The 23421-nt window shown below is 32.9% G+C and overlaps 4 protein-coding genes across 7 annotated transcripts; 1 reads left to right on the top strand and 3 right to left on the bottom strand.

Moving 5' to 3' along the window:
• Positions 1-715: 715 nt before the first annotated feature.
• Positions 716-6746, bottom strand: LOC100800785 (molybdate-anion transporter). Of its 4 annotated transcripts, none has more exons than XR_003263367.2 (10): positions 6212-6746; positions 5719-5863; positions 4908-5076; positions 4402-4657; positions 3331-3419; positions 2959-3141; positions 2785-2870; positions 2623-2707; positions 1362-1645; positions 716-1171 (listed from the first exon to the last, which is right to left on the bottom strand). XR_003263367.2 is itself a non-coding variant. In XM_003538747.5 (9 exons), the coding sequence occupies exons 1-9, from the start codon at positions 6414-6416 to the stop codon at positions 1511-1513; spliced, it is 1353 nt and encodes a 450-aa protein (XP_003538795.1). In that variant the 5' UTR covers positions 6417-6746; the 3' UTR covers positions 716-1510. The 4 variants fall into 4 exon arrangements, 1 of the variants encoding a protein (XP_003538795.1); XR_003263366.2 differs by having other exon boundaries at positions 771-1117; positions 1235-1645; XR_003263365.2 differs by having other exon boundaries at positions 771-1171; positions 1262-1645.
• A 2588-nt stretch (positions 6747-9334) lies between these two features.
• LOC100813431 (acyl-CoA-binding domain-containing protein 3-like) lies at positions 9335-11057 on the bottom strand. The gene is made up of 3 exons (NM_001253351.2): positions 10192-11057; positions 9930-10035; positions 9335-9602 (listed from the first exon to the last, which is right to left on the bottom strand). Exons 1-3 carry the CDS (start codon positions 10929-10931, stop codon positions 9561-9563), a joined length of 888 nt encoding a protein of 295 aa, NP_001240280.1. The 5' UTR covers positions 10932-11057; the 3' UTR covers positions 9335-9560.
• A 1217-nt stretch (positions 11058-12274) lies between these two features.
• LOC100499689 (uncharacterized protein At2g23090) lies at positions 12275-14131 on the top strand. The gene is made up of 3 exons (XM_003539248.5): positions 12275-12526; positions 12698-12738; positions 13746-14131. The coding sequence occupies exons 1-3, from the start codon at positions 12451-12453 to the stop codon at positions 13863-13865; spliced, it is 237 nt and encodes a 78-aa protein (XP_003539296.1). The 5' UTR covers positions 12275-12450; the 3' UTR covers positions 13866-14131.
• A 1764-nt stretch (positions 14132-15895) lies between these two features.
• Positions 15896-21857, bottom strand: LOC100810748 (casein kinase II subunit alpha-2). The gene is made up of 10 exons (XM_003539246.5): positions 21487-21857; positions 20926-21055; positions 19350-19544; positions 18932-19089; positions 17759-17849; positions 17559-17624; positions 17169-17251; positions 16879-16942; positions 16729-16797; positions 15896-16126 (listed from the first exon to the last, which is right to left on the bottom strand). The coding sequence occupies exons 1-10, from the start codon at positions 21570-21572 to the stop codon at positions 16067-16069; spliced, it is 1002 nt and encodes a 333-aa protein (XP_003539294.1). The 5' UTR covers positions 21573-21857; the 3' UTR covers positions 15896-16066.
• Between the last annotated feature and the right edge of the window lie 1564 nt (positions 21858-23421).

Here is a 23421-nt window from a genome sequence, read left to right as displayed (position 1 = left end):
ATTTGCTAAAAATATTCTAGAAATTCAAAGTTATAACTTGGACTAAATGTTTTCAATAGATGTTTATAACCTTGTAGTATTTGATATTCCTTAGATCTTTAATCTCTACATATCACACACGAAAGATGAGAGAAATGCTTATTTTAACAATACTTTTCCTAACAGTTTTGATTATCACTGAAATTTATTAAGATTCAAAATATCATATGCGAATTAATTAAATAAAATGTAAAATCAAAGTTAAAACAGATTTTTAATACAAAACATTGATTTCATCCGAAGAGGGATGCTAATAACATTCCGACATACATACAACAATACATTCCCTATTAGGCGATAAGTAACATACAATTCAGCGGTACTCCACTAAATAAAAAATAACAAAAAATAAGACTAGTATCCTTCAGCATGCCCCGCGTTACAGGAATTTTATTTAATTTTATCTGAGTGGAGATTGGAGAATGTATTAGAAAAAAAAAACGTTAGCATTTCTCTTCGTCCGAAATAAATAATTTATTCAGCTTAAATTCTATTAACAAAACAGGCAGCCTATTTATGATTGCGAGCGATGCAATAAATTCAGGAATTTTTTTATAAGGTATTTTTAATTTTATAGAAACTACTGTTTCCAACTTGTAAACAAAGACTAAACCACTAGTACTTTTTTTAAATGTATTTTAGCTTTAAAAAAATTCTAAAACTGTTTTAGACATAATTATGATTAATTGGTTTTTTCTAAACGAGGAAGAGAAACAGAGAGGTCAGTCCTATATGGCAGAAAAACAAGTAAACCAACTTGTTAGTTGTTACTAACTGAATTCTGTCTTGATCAATTTGATAAAAATCACATCACCAGAGCTTCGAATGGTTTCATTGTGGTTGTGACCTCATATAAAACTTCTTACTTCTTAGCATGTCAGGGTTAGTCAGTGTAATGGTTTATGCAAATAAACTTGGAATAAACTAGCAACCCAGCCCATAACACATGACCAACCCTAATATGCTAACAAGACCAAAACATAATATTCGGTTTTCACCTTAATGGTCATTAGATGCTCTTCTGGAGAAACGGACATACGTCACCAGATACAGATTCTGAAAGCAGCTTCCAAAGCTTCTGCAATTGAATATACCCTCCGTATAAGCAAACCCAAGCAGGAAAGTATGCAAGCTACAATATATAATCAGAATTAGAAAACCCGTTAGTCAGGAGTAACCTAAATGGCGGACATACTCAAATTAGAAGAGAATTTGGTCTCACGGACTAAGACTTTAAAGAAAGAATTAAACTGAAGTTCCATGTTCGGTCTCTCTCTGTCCTTATAGAAAGAACCCCAATGTCAGTCCAGTTCAGCACTCACTAGTAGTCAATGTTTGTATCTTTTTTGAAATTTATTTCCCCTTTGCCTGAATTCGCATCATCTAAGTTCTTCATCTCTTTACTCCTCATTGCATTCAATAAAAGTGAAGGTCATCCACCACTACCAAAGCCTGCCAAAGGGGCATACATTCACTGTTTATGCCAATTGTTATAAGGTTGCTTCCCCCATTGCTTCAGGGCATGCATGCAACCAGCTGCTAGCAATAAACCACACACACCAAATGCCATCAATGCTGCATTTCCTACATTCCGATAATAGCCACCCTGCAAAAATAAAGAGAAAGTCCAATATATGTGACAGCAAATAGCCAAATACACACATCAACCAGTTGAAACACAAATAACACACGATGTCTTCACAAAATCATTTAGACAGAAGCCAATGTATTGAGAATATTGCCTCAGTACCTATATTTTTTTCAAGGGTACCAATACCGAATATGCATTGTCAATCATTTATTGCTTTTTGATTTATATTTAATAAACTCAGAAAACATTTATAACAAAACTAACAATTCACCTCAGGTATAATACCTTACAGGTTAGCATAGCCACTCCCTCAAAAGGTATATTACACCTAAAATATTGTATTCCATTCATTTAACCATTCTTCAAGAGTCATGAACACGCAATGTCACCATATATTATTTAGTTAATCTACTACAAGGACAAGTTGTGGGAATCAAGAAGTTCAAGCCGTACTCAAAAAATTATATCTGTTTTCAAATAAATGGAAAAGATGGGAGGCACAATTAAGAATTTAAACTAGGACTTGTATCTTCTACTTTAGAAATGGCTGTGTAGGAATTTAGATTCTTATGCCACCCTCCATGATTATAGCATTGTAACTTCAAAACCTCAAAAAAATTAGTGTCTGTTTTGAGTAGATGTTTATAAAAAGTATTCTATTTTTTTTTTCACTTTTAATTAACAAAATGTCACCTTATTTTTCATTTTTGTTTTTTGCTTTCAAATATTTGCATAGGAAATACTGAAACTGAAAATAGTTTTTCTATTGTTTTCACTGTTTTCTACGCAAATCTTTCAAAATAGAAAACAAAATAAAAACAATGTGACATTTTTGCAATTAAAAGTGAGACAGGAAATAAAAACAGAACATTTTTTCAAACCAAGCAGTCTCTTATCTTTCATCACATGGTTCATTTAACACATGTTAATAATGCTTAATTGGTTAATTACATGCTTCCTACAATTTTAGATAACATTATGCACAAATATACCTGCACCACAGAAAGCAGAATAGCTGCATTTGCAGGGGCAAGAGAGAAACCCATCATCCCACCACGCAATTCATTGGGAACATACCTGCAAACAAAGTAAATACAACTAAAAATCCAAGATTAAGCAAATGAAAGATTACTTACTCCAGTTAAAGAGATTACATGGTCCTCAATCTAGCAAGTGATGGCAAAACAAACCCGACACAAGCATGAAACAAGCAAAATAGTATCACCAGAACCCCAACTTCCTGCACATGAGAGTAGACTCTAGACTTCCAACTCAAAAATCTGACCAAAAATATATTTGATACTTTCTCAATATATAAATAACCGCACCTGATAGTCATAGGCCACAATAGACAGGAGAAGAGCCAGTATAATGTATGCAAAAACAAGGCAGTCCTCAGTTCTAAGCGATGATGGCCCACTAGTGAGACACGGAAATGCAGTGCTTCCTAGCATTCTAGAGCCCAGAAAGCATGGATATATCAATCCCAGATGCACTTCTCGGCCATCAGCCTAAAACCACAAACATTAGGAATGTATATAAGAATTCTAAGACTTAGACTAATAATATAACAGCTTCAATAACTTAAAAGTTAAAAAGCCTCTTTTCATAATGACTCAATTATGGAGAGAGACTTTCCTGCAATAATGGACTGAGAAACAAAATTCTTGATAATATGTGCCCTAAATTTGATATCATACCACCACAGTAGGTGCCCAGAGGATCCAAAAAATTCCAATAGAGAAGTGAAGGCAAGTTTGTGCCCATGCCAACAGCCATATCCTTTTATCTGTGAATTATAAAATTACAATGAATATAATCAGTACATGACTTTAAACTTTTCGTTACATTGATGTAAAACTCAATAATGTGTTTCTCTAGTACCAACTCCTTTCCACATCAAGTATTATCCCATGTAAGTCTGAACATAAAGATTGATTATCATGCATAGCTCAGGCCTAATATAGCTTGTGAAGGGAACTAAAATAAAACAAGATCAAGCTGTTGACATGGCAAATTATATATGAAAAGATTACATGGAGATCAAGTGGTTTAATCATCAGAAACTTAGAAATTTTTTTTAAAAAATCAAATAGCAACTTAATATAAGCAACCGTGAATTCCATTGTATATCTCCATGCTGTCAGAGACTCAGAGAAGTCAAGTCTTAAAGCATGAGATCCAAATCCAAATTTAATACAATTGAGCCTCTGCATGTGTTTTCCCTCTCTTATTGTATTTTCACTAGATTCTTATTGCAGCTTCTCTTGCAACAAAAAAAGAATAAATGGTGCGTCATTTATAACTTTTACGAAACAAGTATAAAGATATCACAATTCACAATGGAAAAACTGTCGCAGAAAAGGAATTAAATACCCAGTGTTGATCAAAGCAAGGGAAGGGAGCAACCATGAAGCAAAGGAAACCAACAAGAACAGCAAAAATCAGATATGTGTGGAAAATAAAAGGAAAGGAAGAAACTCTTATAAGCAGTTCCTCCTAATTACTAACTCGTGGTATGCACATATTCTGAAGACAAAATTAGCAACTATTATCTAATTGGAACATAAATCAAAGGGACTAGCTGTCTTTGTAATTTCCAGAAAGTTTAAGCTTATATTACTAAGTTATCTGATTGTCAACCAAATATTAAGAATGACATTCTTAATAGCATTGAGTTGTTGTTTTTTTATTAAAAAAAGGTAAAAGAAAATTTGTTGATCATAAAATAATAAAGAGTACAGAAGAATAAGAAAAGCTTGTGAACTTACCACCTAAAATGTATGCATAGAGGGAGCGACTATACTCCTTAAGAGATGCTGATCCTGGATTTTCTGTCCATCCTCTGGTGATAAAAGTGAAGCATATGGCAGCAAAGAAGATAACTGCAGACGAAGGAGCAGTAATTTTTTCTGTATTATTACCAATCAGCCAATTTGCAAACATCTGGCTGGCAATAAAACATGCAGACTCAAAGAAAGTCATTAACCAATATGTGTCATTAAGTGAATCAAGCCTGTGCCCTTGCTGCAAACAAAATTCCAGACTGACGTTAAATTCTAGATATTTTAAGCATTCCTATGTTCTTTCCTAGGAAGCCACATACTTGCCATGCAAAGCTGACATTCCATATAAAGGTGAAAAGAAAAAAAAGTCTACATCGAGTTATTCAATCGGGAAGAAGTAAGCTTCTACTATGCCATTTTCCAGTGGCAAAGTTGTGGATACTTGTGTCTGTGTGGAAATCAAGATAAAAAGGTTAAGATTTACTGGTTACCTTTTCATGTTGAGTGACCATCCAAGTCTCAAAACTGAATGAAAATATTGTATTGGCAAGAGAGAGACATATACTAGTCATGAACATGCTTGGTGGCTCTGAAATCTTCTTCCATACACCAACAATAAAGTGTAGGATGCAAAAGATTAAACTAACTTTCTTGTGACCTCTAAACCAACAGTAAGCAGTATGTTAGTTTAATTTAGCCACAAATCATCAAAAACTAATATAAAAATGTACATATTTCTTGAATATGCATAATTTAGCAGTAATGCTTCTAGAATAACCAAGATGCTTCATATAATTGTATCTAATATAGCAATTAGCAAATCCTGCTTCACAGTTCACACATGGAAGGATGTCATCACCAAAATGACAAAAACATTGAAAAGTGAGAACAATTCACAAGAAGATGAGATTGAGATCTAAGATTTTGATCATATTCTTCCTCAACAATTTGAAATGCAAATGTCTTCAAAGGATGCATGCACCAAAAAAATTAATCCTAAATCCTAATATAATCTCAAACAACCACTAATAAACAGAAAACACTTCAGTAAATTGCACAACATCAATAATCATTCAGAGCGTCAGTAATTCTTCCACATGGAAGGAATTTCACGCTATACTGTAAAATAGATACTTAAACAAGCAAATCATATTTACTGAAGCAAATATCATAAACTGGTGTCACTTCTACATCACAATTGCATAGATTGGCTCTTTTAATACTCAACACAACGTTGAATTACTTAAACATAATTAATCATAATTGATCTAGTAACGTCAACGAGTAGAACTAAAGGCTCACATCAAATCCGAGAGCACGCCAAGGAAAGGAGCAGCAAACAGAGCTGTCGTATATCCGTAACAGAGAGACTTAACCATATTTTCCCTTCCGATTCCATAGGAAGCTAATTCATACTCCCCGAACACCGACCAGAGACCTTCCATTACTGAGAAGACGAAAGAAAAGACAGACGAAACCGTCATTCACACTTGCACATTACCGATCTAAAGCTCAATTAAGTAACTAATTAACACAAACGAGAAAACGAGTTTCGGAACTTGTTTCAGAAACAGAACAACAAATTAAAAAAAGTAAAATATAAATTATTTTTCATAACAAAATAAAGATAGCAGTGAATGTTCAGTTCAGCTAAAGTTAATCAGAAATTTTGTTTATCTTTAGGTTTCAATTCTTCCTAAACAAAAGAACTCTAAAATTTCGAAATATGATCACGCACATTGTCCAGGAAACTAAACAGTGTCACAGTGAATAAGAAAATGAAGCGAAAGCGAACCTGAGGCGAGAGAATAATGGAGGAGGAAGTTCCGCTGGAAACGGAGAAACCAGTGAGAGGTTCCATGGTCGAAGATTGTGGAGGTTCTGTTGAGGTTAGAGACGTGAGGGAAAAGGAAGATCGAGAAGCAGCAACAAACGAAGATGAAGATGTATGTGGATGGATTTGGCTCCCAAAAAACGGAGCTCTCAACGACTACTCCCATCGGCTTTTTATAATTTCTGTTTGAAGACGCAGGAAAAGAGAATGCCAGAAAATTTACATTCGTATGGAATCTGAAGTAAACCCTAGATCGTGGTTCGAGCACGGGAGGAGACGGAAAGTGAAACTGAGGGAAGCGATGGATTTGATCATGAGAAATGGTACTGTTAATGCGTTATGGCGCGTGGCTTCTATATACTGCTGATGCTGAATTGCTGATGGAGAGAAAAAAGGAGAAATAAATCGAGGTCCGTTGCCTGCTGAAATCTGTTTCCTCAAATTGCAATAGCTGTGACAAACTACTATAAATTATAAGAACTGGAATGCTTGATTACATTTTGTTTATGTTGTAGCTTAATATATGATTTTTTTTTTTTGTGGGGGGGGGGGGTGGTGGGGAGAGAAAGTATAGCTTTAATTGATTTTTTTAATAATTTTAATTAAGTCTTTAACTTAGCTTTTTGATACATAAATTTTAAAATTCTTCTTAGTTTTAAAAGATTTATATATCAAATTATTGAAATATTTTAATTTTTTTCAATTTCATTATAATATGAGTTCAACTTTCATATATTTTAGTGAAAAAAATTTTATATCCTCCATCAAACAAAAACTTATCTTATATATAACTTTTAAAGTAATTGTTACAAAAATTAAAAATTTTATTATATATGATAAAAAAAACATTACATGGGAATATAATTTTTTTTATAATACAACCAGTTTTAATTTTTAAAAAATAATTAGTTTTTAAAATATAATTAGTTTGAATAAAACTCATTTTAAAAGTCTCGTATCATATTAAAATTAATTTAAGTGTGATTTTGTGTGATAATGACAACAATGATTATAGTGGTGATCAATAACGACGATGGTTATAAAGATATCAGCGATGGTTGTGGTGGTAACAACAATGGTGGAGGTGGTAATGCAAATAATGGTGGCAATGATAATGTGGTGGTGGTAGTGGCATTGATGGTGGCAACCAATGGTGGTGGTGGTGGTGGTGATGGTTATGGAGGTGGTATTAGTGATGGTGACGGAAGTGATATTGTTGATAGAGGTGGTGGTAGTAATAATGTTGGTAGAGATGCTAAAGACGATGATGGTGATGATAATGATAATGGTAGTGGTAGTTGTGGTGGTGACAATGGGATGGATCTAGAGACAAGGTGAGTTGAAGATGACTTAAAAGAATTAATTATTACTATCTACATGTTTGGTTTGAAGTAGTTATAAGATGAGTGATATTTTGAAAGGTTTTCTGAGAAGTGTGTGAGTGAGGACGAAACACGCTGAAAAAGCTCGTTTTGGTCTCTGGGGTTAATCATTGATCCTGAAAGCATACATAACTGATTGTTGAGGTCTTAAACAGAGTTACATACGAAGGGATCTGAGTAACAAAAATACTGAGTAAAGTGTCATCGCGCAAAATAACGTAGGGTGAAAGCCACCGAGAAGTCGAAAATTAGAGATGTTGCAGGGGTGGTTGTCGTGATGATGGCAATGGTGGTGGCAACAAAAAATATCATGTCAAATGTGAAAAATGTGTTTTTTAAATGAAAAAATAAATTCAAAAAACTTTTTTTTCTTGATTTTGAAAATGAGTGTAAAAATATTTTGAAAATGATTTAAAGACCATTTCAATTTCTATTTTGCTAAACATTTTTTTTAAATTGTATTTGAAATCCTAAAACCAAAAACAATCATTCCAAACGGACCCTAAGCAATCTATTTTGAGTTCTTTTATCTTACGTAAATTGATTCCTAAGATGACATCATAATTAAGCAACTCATATATATTTTGTTTCAATAATATAATTTTAAGTAACTTTTAAATTACCCCTTAAATGATCTTTAAATGGTCTTTAAATCAACTAAGTGTATTTTAAATAAGTGATCCACTAAACAACTAGCATCGGAGATTCTCTAAGTGTATTTTAATTAAATTCTTAAAATCTTCTTGTCTAATACTTTTTTTTCTTCTTTGAAATTTTAACGTATTTCTTACAATACTTTTTAAAAATTGATGAAATTTATAGTTATTGAACCTTTTAAATCTTTTTTGTTTTAAATATTCCTTAAACTTTTTAGTCGTAATAGGTTAAAAACAAGACATTAAATTTAAATAAACATCATTGAAATACCAAATGGTATATAAGCCACCATGGAGAAGTTTATTGTAGTTATACTTTACTTTAACCAACCATTAATGAACTTGACATTTGTTTACAACGGAACTTGACATTTGTTTACACCCAGAACGTTTCAGCGGAAGGCACGTAATCCGTATTGTAGTTTTCGAGTCCATGGAAAAATGTACATCTAGCACTAACTTCTTATTGAATAATGGAGAACAACTCTCCACCTAGGAAATGTAATTGCTAGCATTTTGTATTGATAATTTAAAAATGATTAGTGGACACTGGACATCTTCACTTAAACTTTAGAGTTTAGATGAAAATTAGTGAGAGAAAGAGACAGAAGTGAGAATGGTAATGGACTAATGATAAGAATAAATGTATGATATGTTTTAGAAAGAGAAATAGAAAAAAATATTAATAAGATGTTTAGAGTGAAAGTGTCTACTATGATTGCTCTTAAGAGAAAAATTACAAGCTTTACTAGTTTTGTTCTGCACTAGATCGTGGGCATTGGACAATAACTATCCAGTATCCACTTAAGAGTAAGAGATCTCCTCGTGGAAATTTCAGTGAGAGTTCTCCTGTTAACATTTTGCATTTACTATTTGTCATATCCAATTTAATTCTTCGTTCCAAAAAATATTGAAGTTAATTTTACCTTGACGCATCAGACTCCTCTACTTTAGTTATTTAGTTCATGTAGACGAAATTGTGGAAAAAGACAGATGAATATGACGTATAATCTAATCCTACTTCCAACTAACACGCAATCAATTTATCGGCAAGGTTCAAATAATTTATGCTGCAAGCGAATTATGGTCGCGGTTCTCTGTTTGGCGCTTACTTATAGTTATGTGAGTCAAAGATTTTGCAAAAATAAAAAATCCTTCTATAATTAATCTTCCCTGCAGCGCAGTTTTACTTTTACACATGCACACTTGACACAAAATCTTATAAGGTTATACCTTATAATGTTCAGCTTCTTTGTCATAGTAGCTATGCCTTCAAATCACAAGGTTAGTTGCAGAAGCCGGTTTAGCATTATCCTGTAATAAAAGGAAATATAAAAATTCAACCATGGTAGGCTCAGTAATACAAACAATTCATATAAAGCTTCAAGGCTTTATCTAATAGATTTAATAAAGAAATAAATCACCCCTCCACCAAAAACTGTGGGGTAAATTGGGAATCAGGGAAGGCATGGGCTTCCTTCCAGTATAGACAGGACAATTGAGAAAAAAAGGATAAAACTTCTCTGGTTAATCACGCCAAGTCCAACGGACCAAGAAAGACCAAATAAAATATGTATCTCATCTTTATTTAGAAAAGGGTGATCGAGTAACAAAATAGTATTACTAACCATATCTACTTACATAAGGATTTTCTTCAATCCAATCAGGAATGCTTTCTGATAGAAGGCTGATAAATTGTTCCATGGCCTCCTCTGGACTCATAATCCCAAGTTGTCGCCGTGCAATCCTTACACAAAAAACAATTTTGTTAACTACATAAAAGAATCTAATGAAGAAATCTAAGCAACTCAAACCAATACTAGAGCTAGAGGGAAAAAAGGTTCTAATTTTTATTTTTTAAATATTAGGAGATAAATAAGCAGGGTAATCATCAATCAACTACCACTTTGCTCGAGCAGAGAACTTCAGAGCCATTGGCTGAGGTTCATGGCAAGGACCCTGAGTAGCAATTCGGTGATAACCATGAAGCTTCATCTTCACATCATTGCTAAGATTAGCATTGCTCTTGGAACCGACAAATACAACTGCAGCACCAAAACGCCTCTCTAATTCAGTGCTTTCTATTCCTTCCCAATCATCCTCATCCACCACCGAGCCCTTGTTTTCACCAATTTCCTCGTTCATACTAGATTCATCAATCTCATTATAATTTCTTTCGCACTGCGAGATCTCAACCTCTTCAACTTTGTTCTCTCTAGAATCACACTCCATCAATTCTACCTCAACTTCGTCAATATTAACAACCCCATCATTACCCTCATCCACAACAGGATCCTCCGCCAAATCCACGAGTTCAATTTCGTCGTAAACACTGTACTCATCAATCTTCTCTGAATTGTGTATCTTGGGCGATCCACAACTCACATCCACAATTTCTGGGACTATTAATTTTCCCACTATCGGCTTGTCTCTGAATTCATCAATTTTCCCACCAATTCGAACAACTTTATCCGTTTCCCAACTCTTGGAATCAGATTTAATTCCATGATCATGATCACGCCCAAGAAGAGCCACTTTCTCATTTGCTTCCAAGTTTGGGGTCACAGAGAGGAGTTTGAGGAAAACCAATGGAAGCAAAAGAGAAAGAGCTATGGTGAAGGCAAGCTCCCATAGGAGCTCCATGGCTTGGTGATGGAGAGGGAATTAAAGAATTTATGAGTTTGTAATTTGTGTGTGAGTGGGAGGACCAAAGTCTGGGACTATTTTCTGATGATAACGTTACCAATAGGAAGAAAGTGGATTTAGCATAGAAGAGCAAGGTATATTCTCATTTGCATATCATACTTAGGTGTAACCACATGTAAATGTTTGATACACATGTCGGTGTTGGAAAATGACTCCTCCACCACCCCGAATAACCCCGGGTGAGGAACTTTGAAGGGAATATGTAGAAAGATAATTTCAAAACAATTTTGTAATTACCAACTAAATAAATCCCAAGGGAAAGAGATTCTATTTCTATCTACCAGTTTCCTGTTTTTGAGTTGTATAATTTTCAACCCTACCAGCAAAGTCCAGCCCAATTGGTAAATGATTGAATGTATGTTTGAGTAACTGTTATAAACGGAAGTTTGTAGCAAAATGAGTTTTGCATTAAAATTATTTCGAATAACAAAACTTTTCTTTTGCATAATTAACATGACTACCTTGTGAAGAAATAAGAACGAAAAATTCATAGATTTTTCTGCAAATTTGCACAGGTTAAATGCCATTAAATATCCATATTATAGAAAAATAATTTTCTCTCATTTATTTTATGAAATCACTTAAACATATTTTTTCTCTTCCCACCAAAATAATAATTAATCTTATACTTTATAAATATTTTAGATTATAAATTCATAAAATAAATAAATAACGAAATTTGTTTTTTTTATTATAAATAATTGATGATGTTGTTCATGCAAGAAAAATTCATATTGTTCACCCAAATTTTCTTTTGTTACGTTTTGTGTTTTTATTCATTTTTTTCTTTCTGCATTATATGAAATAAATATTTTATGAATATTAGCCTTAATTCCTTAAAAAAATGATTTATGTTTTTATATATTTTATGAATTTATTCTCTAAAATAGTTAGAAACTATTATTATATAATTTTGTTTTTGCTTCAGTCATAAAAAGGAACTAGAAACAAGTGTATGCTAATTGTAACTTAATAAGCATATACAATTTCTAATTACTCATATATACAAACGAAAATCATAATTATTATTTTGGTGGGAAGAGAGCAAATGTGATTTTATAAAATAAAGAAGAGAGATAAAATTGTTTTTCTCAAAGAATCACAATTAATTAATTAATTAATGAAGAATTGATTGAAAATGAATATTCAATGATCCTAAACATATGCAAAGTAAATATCTAATGACCTTTAACATGTGCAAAGTTGCAAAGGATAGAAAAATCCAAAATTCATAGGAAATTGGTTGAGAAAAGACATTAAAAAGACAAATTTACCACAGCCCCTTAAAAAGAAAAAAAGAAGAAAGGAAAGTGCTTGGTGCGACCAAATATTCCCGTTCCTCGGGCCTTGACTATTGAGCCATATATTCGCATTCGCGCGTTTCCTTCGGCTCTTGCTTCCGTGACTTGAGAAAAGAGAATTAGGGTCACGAGGGTTTCATCCTGCGGCATCAGACATGGGAGGAGGCAATGGGCAAAAGGCAAAGATGGCTCGCGAGAAGAACATCGAGAAGCAGAAGGCCGCCTCAAAGGGTAATTTTCCATTCATCGTTGTTCAATTGACTAGGGTTCCAATCCAGACTTTGACGCCTTCGATTTTTCGTGCCCAAAAACAAATAAATAAATAAATAATCTGAAAATCGAGACGGTATGTGTTAGATCTGGCTTGGTTCATGATTTTAGTATTTTGTTTGATATGCGCAGGAAGCCAGCTGGATTCAAACAAGAAAGCAATGTCGATCCAGGTAATATGGTGCTTGTAATCTCACAGCAGCTCTTTCCTTTTCAACTCGTTTTATTTTTCTCCGCATAAGTTGAATTTCTCACACGGTTTCTTGTATAGAATAATGAATTTCGATGATTAATATTGCAAATAAACGATCAATTTCGTCCTTGATCTATTACCCTCTCTACTAAATGGTCCTGAAGTAAAATAATAAAGTTTATTAGTAATCTCTCAAGTATTAAAATTCATGTTAATTAGGAAAATATATCAACTTAGGGACTAAAACTGATGGATGTTCAATACTTGGGACTTGGGAGGCGACTACATAGGGGAGAGAGTAATACTTAGGGACCAAATTGATTGTTTATTCCATTATTTTGGGTGGAGATTGCTGTATAGATTTGCCAATAAAGGCAGCATTTCTGTTACGGCTAAAATAATTCTCTGTGTAGTGTTTTCTATTCATCCTTTGGGACTAGGGCTGTTTCATTTTTCTATTTTTCTTCATTTCTGGAATATCTTTTGAATTTATGTTCCCTGTTCATGGAAAAGGTGGTATAGTGTTATTATAATGTGCCAGACATCAGTCAAAATGGGATTCAGGTTGCATACAAGACCTAGTAATCGCCAATTATTAAATATATCACCACTTCAATTACATAATTTTTTTTCTGAACTTAAAATATCTCAGAATATTAAAACTAATTGGAACAAAAAAGGAAAATGCAGCAAAGAAAAGACTAAGAGTCATACTTTCTGTTTGCATCAAAGCCATGGGTTATTTTTGGGCTGGGGAAGATGCAATCTCCTTGTTTTACCTTGCACTGCATGATCTAAGCTGTCTGATGCTGACTTCTGTTTTTAATTTGGTTTGTCAATGTCATATATACTCTATTTAGACATGCATGGGATCTGTTCACTTATATTCTCTAGTAATATTATTGAAATATACATGTTGCTGTAGTGATTGCAGCAGCATTGGAACTCTTTACTGAACATCAATAATGTTGTGATTGATGATTGCAGTGCAAGGTGTGCATGCAAACATTTATGTGCACCACATCGGAAGTGAAGTGTAGGGAGCATGCTGAAGCCAAACACCCTAAATCTGATGTTTATGCTTGTTTTCCTCATCTCAAAAAGTGAACATATTGGAGAGTGCAAATGGAGAAAAACTTTATATCATCATGGCCTCTTCCTTAAACCTATTGACAGAGATCTTCCCCATTTTCTATCTATATAAAATGTGTTTTTCTGTGTTTGTGCCTTGGGAATTTAGGAGGGACAAGGAGAGGAAGACTATTTTATTATGATTTCCCTTGATGACAGGACAAGAAACTGTGTGATGCTTGTCAAGGTGTAACTGTTTAATGATGGTTCGTGTTAATATTAAAGTGTTACAGAAACTTAAATTCTAGTCTTATCAGAGGAAATGTTTTACTATCAATAATTTCGTCTCAGAGTCTGGAACCAAAATGGAATTTTTGGTGTCCTGAACTCAAGAATACTTTAGTATGTGGGTCTTTCCGTTCTGCCAGAGTGGATTTGATCTTATGATCTATCCCTAACGAGTAATGACTAATGACTGCGAATTTGTTCCCGTAAAACATTACTATTGATTCTTGATTTCTAAAAGCTAACAACAGTCCAAACAATTCTCGACTTGTAATTGCCTAATTGGCCTTTTTCGTAAGATTCCGGTTTTGTAAATACAGTAGATCTAGAAAGTGTGGGAGTCTCAAACAGAGGTGTCAAAGTCAAAGTGAGTTTGGTTCAACGTGTATTGTCATTGATCCGCGTCCACTCGAGCAATATTTTGTTGCTTGTGTTATCTCCGTCTTTTGACGTGGAAGAGTGGTTTGATGTAGGTACAAGACTAAACACGCTGTTAGACATTTTTATCAAGTTAGCAATTTTGTAGTATTTGCACCTTGCTTGGCGATATATGACGATAATGTATAAAATCCAGGATTTTTCTTTATATATAGTATGTAACTGGTGGGAAACACTTGCCACGATTCATTCTCATACTCTCGAGTAAACACCTAAGAGATCTCTAATCGTTTTCTTGCAACTAAACCCCCATCGCCTGTGTATTTTTTACCATATACAGTAGTGGATGCCGCCTAAGAAGATCACTTAACTTTTTGTACAGTTGTCACATAATACGAGACAACAATGATTTCAACTTTTTAAGGATGAAAAATAGAACTATTTTTACAGGAACTACGATCAAAAGCCAATCATTTTATTTTACATAAATAAAAACATAGTTAACCTTAAAATATAATTAATGTAACTTTATAATTAAAAGTAAAAATAGAGAACAGTTTTTCAAATCAAACAACCCAAGTTAGTTAGGTTGTGTTTGGATTTAAAGTTTTGATGAAATTCATTTTGCAAACTTTAATTGTAAAAGGAAACTCTCCCTTCAAACTGATAGAAGCCAAAATTGTAACACAACTCAATTTAAAATCAGACTGGACTGGAAACAAACAAGATGTTTCAATTTTAGTTTTTTATCATATTTTTGCACCTTCAAACTGAACCAAACATACACTTAGTGTGTAATGTTTGATTAGCCATTTAAACCCTCATTCTTACTTTCCAAAACACTTCCAATGTGAATCCTAAGATTCGATTGATTTGTTAAAAATTATGATTTACAAAATAATTTTTTATCCTATACATTTGATAAATAATGGAAAAAAAATAAAATAATAAGAAATTTACTAAACTATCTAATATTAATTATTTTAATACAATTTATATCAAATTTAATATGTTTATGAAAATAATAAAAAAATCCAATGTTTTCTTTTTTAAATAATTTTGGTTAATTAATTTTTTTTTTGACAATTAAAGAGATAGAAATAAAAATGTCTTTTTAATAGTTTATACCCAAGACAAAATTATTCCATGATTTTTTTAGTATAAAAAATAAGAGATTGTCATGTCCTTATTTACTTGATTCTTGTGGTACCTAATCCTTCATCAAATCAAACATGGAATTAAAATATTTATCATGTCAAATCCCATAATTTTTAACAAATAAAAAAAAATCCCCAGTGTCGAAACGAAAGTTAATGCCTATATACGCAAAATGTACTAAAAAACTAAAAAAACACACACACCTTCAAGCTTATATATAATCACAACTTTCAAGACAATTTCAATTTTCAATAACTGGCAATAACATTATTCCTCAACTGCAACATAATGTCAATACACTCCACAGGAAAACTAATCTCTGTAATAAACAGACGGTAACGAAGGTGCGTGTTAGGGTATCATAAAACAAATCCCAAATATATTAACTCAAGTTTATGGATCCATATGTGATCAAGTTACTGTGTCCTCATTCTGCTACTTTCAGCTGCCCTTACCTGAGAGAAATATGGATGTGCCTGCGGGACACACACCAAGATGACAGTAAAAAGTTAGTGCACATAGCTTAAAAATAAACAAATTAACTAATTAATCAAACATGAGAAAAGATAAAACAATTATAATTTTTGTCCTCTTAGTTTAATTTAGGTTTCAATTTGACCATCTAACTCTCTTATTCAATTCAGTCTTCTGGTCTATTATGATAAACTTCACGGTAGTTGGGTGTCTAAATGGAGAACAAAGCAGGATAGGCTGGTTGTACAAGAACAGGGTGGCTATAAAGGGTTCCAGTGGCTATTTGACAGTTTTGGCTGACGATTTGAGATTGCAGTGCAAAAGAAGAAACCTTGGTTTTTAATAACTTGAACAAAAATATGAAAAAATAACTTGAAAAACCACATTAAATAAAAAAATTTAGAGAAAAACATTGGCACGAAAAAAGAACTTACAGGATGAAATTGAATACAAAAATATTTTAAACCTAAAATTAGAAGACAAAAATTATAATTTTGCCAAAATATAAATATTCGTTAAACGAAAATATTTTAAAGTTCATGCAACAAAAGACCCTTGTTACTGCAAATTGAAAACTACAAACTAATGAGCTCTTTATCATTACCATTGCTTCTCTAGCTGTTAGCCTGTCCTGGTGATCATATCGAAGGAGCTTATCAAGAAAATCAATTGCCTACGTGTCATACAAGAATTGTTAAATTGCAATCTATACTAAATGCAAGGTCAATGCCAGATAGGAAAACTGAAGAGTCACCTCAGGAGACACAAGATGCTGATTATCTGCATTGATAAATTTGGACCAGGGTTTTCGACTGTGTCTGCAACAGAAAATAGCATTACATATTAAAATGTGTCAAGTCACTAACACTTCATTTATCTACCAACAGAAAATAAAGTCAAAACAAAGCAGGACGCATCTAAGGAAAGCTTGAAGAGGAATTAGTGATGTAATGTTACACTCTCAGTCTCCCACAGAAGTTCATATTTAATAATAAATAAATCAATTTTACAGTGAAATACGTAAGATCAAATGTTTGATGATACCTTCCAACAAGTGCATCAAGTTGAGGATCAAGCTCCAGATGATACTTATTAAGATATGCATTCAGTTCATCAGTCCCAAGCACCTACATATCACATAATAATTAATAACAATAACTTAAAAACAATAACCAAGTACTAACAATAATAATAACAATAAATTAAATCTGGAAAGAAAAGTTACTCTATAAAGGATCTTTAGGAGAGGGCAACTTGATTGAAAATAAATATTTTAATATGCTAAACAGTGGTCAATGATTTTATACTTCAACAACCCACATTAAATAGAGGACAATATATCATAATCTGGAACCAAAACATGAAATTACTGTGTATGGTGACAGCAAGATAACCAAACACTTATAAATAATTGCAAACCATGACGGATGTTACCTTAGCTATTTTGACAAGCTGATCATGGTTGTCATGACCATAAAAGAAAGGTTCTTTGCGAAATATCTACAAAAGAGTACAACGAACAAATTATGACCAGAATTTTACATTTTTAATCATGTACGCTCAAATTTAGACCATCTGCATAAATGTCAAGAGTATGCCATATATAACCAGTAACTTATAGTTATAATTCACACCATTCCAGCAAACATGCAGCCAAGGCTCCACATGTCTAATGAGTAGTCATAGTCTTGCAAATCAACTAGAAGTTCAGGCCCCTTAAAGTATCTGAGAAACAAAAGCATAGCACATGACAATTGCGTCTGGTCAGTAACATTTAAAAAGAAACCACAGGTAATCCTTACATTACAATCATAATATATAAGCCTAGGAAAATTTAGATAATCATTTCGTCTTGTCAAGTTTTAACCTAACAACGATTATACAAAAAAAATTGCAAGCAAAAAGAAAATCAAATTAAGGGAGCTGTGATAATGCTAAGGATCGTCTTTTTACTACAAACCAAATGGAAGATTATGGATTTGGAATCATAATACTAATAGTGCTGACAGAAGTTTAGAGTGTAGGATTTGGGATTAAGTTACCAGATAAAAGAAGGACAAGAGTTGTTTCAGCTAGAAAAGACAAAAGAGGGAGGACACTGAACAGCTTAAAGAAGAAACCCAGAATACCAGTAGACTCCGACTAACATCAAACCCTCAGTTAATTTAACTTGGTAAACATTGTAGAATAGTCTGTTACAAGAAGCTAGAAAACTATACAGAAAAAAGGCCGAGGAAAAAGGACCATAACACAATTAATAAGGTGCTTTATTCAAATACCAGGAGAATTTGCAATTTGTAGGTAACATTTATCTTGCATAAATCGGTGAGAGTAGTTCACAATATAACGTTTTTTGTAAGTCTTAAGTGCCACTATGCTCCCAAGCAAGAATGGTCACATCTCAATTAACCACAAATTCCTTCCAGATCCATACTTAGTACTACATGCTTCCACAATTTCAGAATTACTTTTATGGATGCACCAAACTTTCCATCAATTTATCCATTCAGAAAAAAATTATGTTGACACAGGCATTATTCGTTTCAATTTAAGCCACATACCAATACACTCATTTATTCTTTGTATTTCACACCCATTCTTTGAAACTATTGTTTATTGGTCATAGAAAAGTACCTTGAAGCCACACGAACATTATATTCCTTCCAGGATGATAAAATTCAGCAAGACCCCAATCTATCAAGCAAAGTTTTCGCTTGATAGATTGGGGTTTTGTATTTCACTCATTTAGTCTTTTGTATTTCACACCCAATCTTTGAAACTATGGTTTATTGGCCATAGAACAGTACCTTGAAGCCACACGGACATTATATTCCTTTCCAGGATGATAAAATTCAGCAAGACCCCAATCTATCAAGCGAAGTTTTCGTAACTCATGATCTATCATGACATTATGAGGCTTGACATCCCTATGCATAATGCCTTGAGAATGGCAGTAATCCAAAGCCTGCAATTCAACACTAAAGTATTCAGGTAACAAGGAAAGGTTCTCCATACACATTTGCTCAAATATTTAGTAATAATTTTGTGGATACATAAGCAAATGACTATAGGCCCTATACACATGAACATTATATTCATGTGTGAAGCCTTATTCAGGATATGATACTCCAATTTTGTTTAAGGAAAAACAATATGTTGATTATGGAGAGGACATAAAGAATGGTAGTACCAAGTATAATACAGGAGATTGAAGGATCATATTACCTTAAGGAGCTCATATATGTAATAGCGTATGTCATAATCAGTCAAGGTTGGATACAAAACTTTAAAATCTGTACTGTTGACATACTCAAATATCAAACTGGGAGTTTTCGAATGTTGATCTCTGACAATATCAAGAAGCTTGACAATATTTGGGCCTCCACAAATATTCTGAAGTATTTTTATCTCTCTTTTAATCTGTAAAATAATATTGAAGAGTGCATAAAGTAAGGAAAAATATCAGAAGAATTTGAAATGGCATAGTATGCTAAACAAAATAAAGTTTAAAAAATTAACAATTAAAGCTGACAAGTATATGATTAATTCCAACAACATGGAGATGCTTTCACTGCTCAAAAAATTGAAACAGATGTTGTCTTTGTTCATGGCTTAGATGATTTACATCATAAGGCAGATGGATTGAACAGAGCAATCCTACCAATTCACAACAATGGGATTTGCAGAACCATATTGCAGCAGACCCACGTCATTCATGTATAATAGGAGGAATCAACTAACACCATTGTAAACATGATTATATTTAGAGAAAACTTGACATGATTATATCACTCAACTTTCTATAAACATGATTTTATCATATGACTGTTGAATTATATTTAGAGAAAACAAAATTATAAACTGGCAGTGTAAAAAGTTTTACACCATTATCCAAATACAACCTATTATGTATAGTAAGTTTGTTGACTTTTATGGCAATTACTTTAAAAGTCACATTAACGACAAATTATGATTGGACAACAATGTAAAAGTGATTTACATTATCATTGCATAACCATTAAACTCTTATATTTATCCATTACCTTATTTATTTGTGTCAAAATCTCAAAGAAATTGAACAATAAAAATAATAAAATGATTCTAATATACTATGTTAATCTTGATATTTAATTGTATATTAATAAAGTACTACAAAAATCTGGATTAATGGAAAAATTTATACACATGATGTCTATGACAAGACTTTTCTATCCAATGGTGGATTTTGGGATAAAATGATCCAGTAAGAAGCTACTTAATGGTGTAATAGTGATTTTCACTTACATTGTGTGTGTGTGTTTAAAGAATAAGTTCAGACATGCCTCAACCACTCCTCTGGATATTTTACAATGGCACTTGCTTTTTTTCAAGAAAATTCATCAAGCTTGAAGCTCCAATTCTCTCCTAAGACCCTATATTGTGGTCTCTTCTGCCATGCTATATAATTAAACTGTTATCATATCAATGTTGAATATCATGTCATTATATTTATTTATTGATAGAACTTAGAAGTATTATGCCATATTCTTTATGTTAAAAACTGATTTATATTTTGTCATATGTTTAACATCTCGTAATGATGTTTAGGTTAAACTTTTTTGGAAATGATTGTTGTACAATACGATGACCAATACCTTACAAAAATGATTAAGGAATAAGGAGTGTGTGAGAAATTTGTTATGTCCATTATGCCGCAGATTTTAAGAGAATGGTTCTGATAAAGCATCAATGGCTGGCTTAATTCACAGTCTGCAGGTACTGAGTAAGACTAAGGATAAAAGCAAGACAAAGAAAGGAGTACCTTCTTTTTCTTGACAGGTTTCAGAATCTTGATTATACAGCGCTCATTGCTATTGACATTTATGCCTTCAAAAACTTCACTATATTTCCCCCTGCCCACTTTTCGCACAACCTCATAATCATCTTGATCACTGGAAAAAAAATACTCGCTAAGTAAATTTTAAAGAAAAGGGTATAAGAGGTTATATTGAGGATTCAGAGAACAAATTCGATCAATTAACTCGGCACAAGGCAGCACAAGGTGATTCTCGACCACCTTCTGTCTCTGGTCCTACCACGTAAAAACTAAGCAAAAGCATGAGATCTAATCAAAAACAAATCAGAGCAACGCAAATGGCATAGTTCCTCATCCATCAGTTAGTTAATACAAAATGCTAGATAAAATTGCTGAAGCCATTGGAGCTCACAAGGAATGGGGAAGAAATAAAAATGCAACAAAACAGCCGCTAAGAAACTATGTACAGACTCTAAGATCATACAATAAAATCCCCCTTCATGTGAATTGTTCACTTTGGGGATCAGAAGAAAAAAACAACATAAAAATTAGGGTTCGGAACATTACCCCCATTGAAGGGTGAGAGACTCGTAATCCCAATACTCTTTAGGGCGAAGGACATTGACATCTGTGTAGACACGCGCCTTCGACATGGTTTGGCGCGTCGAATCTGAGATCCCGAGTTTGTGGCGATTGGTTTCGGTGCAACGGTGGCGAAGTTGTTATGGATTGAGAAGATGCGCACGGTAAGAGGTTCAAGTCAGGGGTGCACACTAGCCTAGGCAGCAAGTAGCGGATCAGTGGTATAAATAGCGTGATGATTTGTGCGCATATCTCTTATCATGGGCCCCATGTCATCCTCTGCTTGCTTATCAACGCTTCGGAGCGAAGGTAAATAAAGCTGCTTTTGGTCCGCTGTTCGTTTATAAAATATCCCCAACCGGGGGATTCTTGTGTAATATGCTTGGACCAAACCTGTGGGTCTACCCTACCCCCAAGAATCTATCGACGTGGCAATCAGTGATTTTCTCGAAAAATATCTATCAGCAATCCAATTGGAATCAATGGAAAAGATTTTGTTTTTCTTTTTTCTAGAAAAATAAAATCATTGCAAAAACCTTCCAACATGTTTTTTCTTTCTTTCTTAATTTCAAATTTTATCATTGAATTTTTATAATTTCACAAGTTTTATCATTTGATGTTTTAATTTTACAAATTTTATCATTTTATTATTCAGTTTTTTCAAACCACTTTATTAAGACTTATGTGTCATCTTTTTTTTTTTTGTCAAATTTTACTTTCTCCTTTTCCCTTTATTGTAAAACATCATTTTCTTCTCTATTATTATTAATGTTCATTGCCTCAATCGAAGGCACTGGTTTTAAATCCCAAAATTATTTCTCTCATATAACTTGTTTAAAAAATGTTTTTACATATTTTCTTATTACAAAATATTGTTATCTCAATAAAATTTCATAGATTTTAACATACATCAAACACGAACAAAAGATAAAATGATGGACAATTTATATATATATATATATATGTATGTATGTGTGTGTGTGAATTATTCTTCCTATAATGTTTTTGCTTTTTTATATGTAAATCATTCTTCCTGTAAAAATATGAATATCAATTTTTTTTAGTTATTTAAAAAGTCCATGAGTACTTCACACTAATAGTATGGTGACAACTAGAGTCTGAAGCTGAATTTACTTCGAAGTGGTTGCCGCCAACTAAAGATTCTTATGTACCATAGGGTGAATTTAATTCGACGTGGTTGTCGCCAACCAAAGATTCTTATGTACCAATGCATCAATTGAAATCACTTTGCTAACACCACGATAGGAGTTGGAGGGGAGCACAACATATTTGATGGAATTCCAATGCCTTGGAATGGGCACAGGGTAGTTTTGTGTGATGTCTGGACAAACAAAAAAAAAAATATGTCCTTATAATTATTCTCCCTTTTGAAAATTTTTGTTACAAGACTCATTAATAATTAATTGATAATCAACTTTATTTAAATGATAAGTTAATATTATTCTTAAAAGTTAGAAATTCATACAAAATTATTTAAAGCAAAACAAACAAATTTATTTAATCTTTTTTTACACAATAAATCGCAAATAAAACTTTAACATTTTCACTTATTTTAATAGAGTTTATCAAAATTAAAAATGTTAAAAATTTTATTTGTGATATATTATGTTAGTTTCTTTAATAAAATAAAATTTAATTATGTGATAATCCATATTTGCTTGGTTCATTTAACGTTGCCCTTCTTCTCCCTCAAAGGCCTCTACTGCTCCTCCCTTTCTCCTCGTCCAAATCCCTAAAATCCTTCTTCCTCTGGAAGACAGGAACTACACCGCAAAACAGCATCGTCGTCCTCCTCCCTCTCCTCAGGTTGCTAACCTCTAATTCATACGACGTGGAATCCTTCTCATGCTTTCAATCTCTTCACGACTCTCTCTCTCTCTCTCTCTGCTCATCCAGCCA

The sequence above is a fragment of the Glycine max genome, chromosome 11 (genome assembly GCF_000004515.6).
Source record: "Glycine max cultivar Williams 82 chromosome 11, Glycine_max_v4.0, whole genome shotgun sequence".
NCBI lineage: Eukaryota > Viridiplantae > Streptophyta > Magnoliopsida > Fabales > Fabaceae > Glycine > Glycine max.
The sequence above is the reverse complement of the archived record's forward strand: the minus strand, read 5'-3'. Positions and strand labels throughout refer to the sequence as shown.

What these genes read in the sequence shown, in the direction of transcription:
- LOC100813431 (NM_001253351.2), bottom strand. Translation starts at nt 10,931, where the DNA reads ATGGAGCTCCTATGGGAGCTTGCCTTCACCATAGCTCTTTCTCTTTTG. An exon ending in TTCTCTGCTCGAGCAAAGTG is followed by an intron (nt 10,036 to 10,191) that starts GTAGTTGATTGA and finishes TTTTTGTGTAAG; the next exon opens with GATTGCACGGCGACAACTTG. An exon ending in GGATTGAAGAAAATCCTTAT is followed by an intron (nt 9,603 to 9,929) that starts GTAAGTAGATAT and finishes CTTTTATTACAG; the next exon opens with GATAATGCTAAACCGGCTTC.
- LOC100800785 (XM_003538747.5), bottom strand. Translation starts at nt 6,416, where the DNA reads ATGGGAGTAGTCGTTGAGAGCTCCGTTTTTTGGGAGCCAAATCCATCC. An exon ending in TCTGGGCACCTACTGTGGTG is followed by an intron (nt 3,142 to 3,330) that starts GTATGATATCAA and finishes TTGTGGTTTTAG; the next exon opens with GCTGATGGCCGAGAAGTGCA. An exon ending in TTGTGGCCTATGACTATCAG is followed by an intron (nt 2,871 to 2,958) that starts GTGCGGTTATTT and finishes TCTCATGTGCAG; the next exon opens with GAAGTTGGGGTTCTGGTGAT.
- LOC100499689 (XM_003539248.5), top strand. Translation starts at nt 12,451, where the DNA reads ATGGGAGGAGGCAATGGGCAAAAGGCAAAGATGGCTCGCGAGAAGAAC. An exon ending in GCAGAAGGCCGCCTCAAAGG is followed by an intron (nt 12,527 to 12,697) that starts GTAATTTTCCAT and finishes TGATATGCGCAG; the next exon opens with GAAGCCAGCTGGATTCAAAC. An exon ending in AGAAAGCAATGTCGATCCAG is followed by an intron (nt 12,739 to 13,745) that starts GTAATATGGTGC and finishes TGATGATTGCAG; the next exon opens with TGCAAGGTGTGCATGCAAAC.
- LOC100810748 (XM_003539246.5), bottom strand. Translation starts at nt 21,572, where the DNA reads ATGTCGAAGGCGCGTGTCTACACAGATGTCAATGTCCTTCGCCCTAAA. An exon ending in GCTGCATGTTTGCTGGAATG is followed by an intron (nt 17,625 to 17,758) that starts GTGTGAATTATA and finishes ACTCTTTTGTAG; the next exon opens with ATATTTCGCAAAGAACCTTT. An exon ending in AGCATCTTGTGTCTCCTGAG is followed by an intron (nt 16,798 to 16,878) that starts GTGACTCTTCAG and finishes TATGACACGTAG; the next exon opens with GCAATTGATTTTCTTGATAA.